The 1,147-nt window shown below is 38.7% G+C and overlaps 1 protein-coding gene across 1 annotated transcript; it reads left to right on the top strand.

Annotated features, from left to right (window-relative positions):
* Positions 1-601: 601 nt before the first annotated feature.
* LOC138850002 (large ribosomal subunit protein eL39) lies at positions 602-946 on the top strand. The gene has a single exon (XM_070075716.1). It carries the CDS (start codon positions 616-618, stop codon positions 769-771), a length of 156 nt encoding a protein of 51 aa, XP_069931817.1. The 5' UTR covers positions 602-615; the 3' UTR covers positions 772-946.
* The last annotated feature ends 201 nt before the right edge of the window (positions 947-1,147 follow it).

Below are 1,147 nucleotides of genomic sequence, written 5' to 3'. Positions count from 1 at the left end.
AGCAATAAAAGATGTCCCAAGTCCTTGGCTCCTGCACCCACACGGGAGACCTGGAAGAAGTCCCTGGCTCCTGCCTTCAGATTGGCCCAGCTCCGTTGTGGCCATCTGGAATGTGAACCAGCAGATGGAAGACCTCTCTCTCTCTCTCTCTCTCTCTCTCTCTCTGTCTCCCCCTCCCCCCTCCCTCTCTCCCTCTCTCTGTAAGTCTGCCTTTCAAAAAATAAATAAATCTTTAAAAAAAATACAGTTAGATAAGGGGACTAGGTCTGGTGTTCAATAGCACAGTAGGCTGACTACAGTTAACAACAATTTATTGTATATTCCAAAAGAGCTAGAAGAGAGGATTTTCAATGCTCTCAACATTAACAAATGATAACTACTTGAAGTGACGGATATGCAAATTTCTTGATTCAATCATTATACATTATATACATATTAAAATGTCACATTTTATCCCAAATAGTATAATTATATGTCAATTGAAAATAGTAAGTGTTTAAATGAAAATGTAACACACACATGGATACTTCAGTAAGTTCATGGACATGGAATTAAGAGATAAATTTATTTTAGTGGAAAAAAAGTTTGAAGTCCAGTCCCTGATTCTTCCTTGCCATGTCTTCTCACAAGACCTTCAGAATCAAGAGGTTCCTGGCCAAAAAACAAAAACAAAACCGCCCCATTCCACAATGGATTCGGATGAAAACTGGTAATAAAATCAGGTATAACTCCAAGAGGAGACATTGGAGAAGAACCAAGCTGGGTCTATAAGGAATTGCACTTGAATGGCGTGCTCATTTCTTCTGTCTCAATGTCACAATGTCACTATCACCACATCAAGCTGAAGATGTCACCATCATCTGGACAGCTGGACATGTTTGATTAGGGCTGTGACCAGTGGGCTGGTTCAGTAATAAATATGTGAGCCCTTTTGAAAAAAAAAAAAGTTTGAAGTCCATGTACATGAGAAGCTGTCAAAAACTTAATGGGAGATTTTTTTGAAAAAATTAGGTATAGATTTCGAAAATTTCTTGCACCAAAATAAAGTCATTCTTTAATTCTACTTTTCCAAAACCTCTAAAGTACCCTCCTGTGTGTGTGTATGTGTCTGTATGTGTGTGTGATGGGAGTGGGGGTAATTTACCTT

This window comes from Oryctolagus cuniculus, chromosome 6 (assembly GCF_964237555.1).
Source record: "Oryctolagus cuniculus chromosome 6, mOryCun1.1, whole genome shotgun sequence".
Lineage (NCBI taxonomy): Eukaryota > Metazoa > Chordata > Mammalia > Lagomorpha > Leporidae > Oryctolagus > Oryctolagus cuniculus.
The sequence above is the reverse complement of the archived record's forward strand: the minus strand, read 5'-3'. Positions and strand labels throughout refer to the sequence as shown.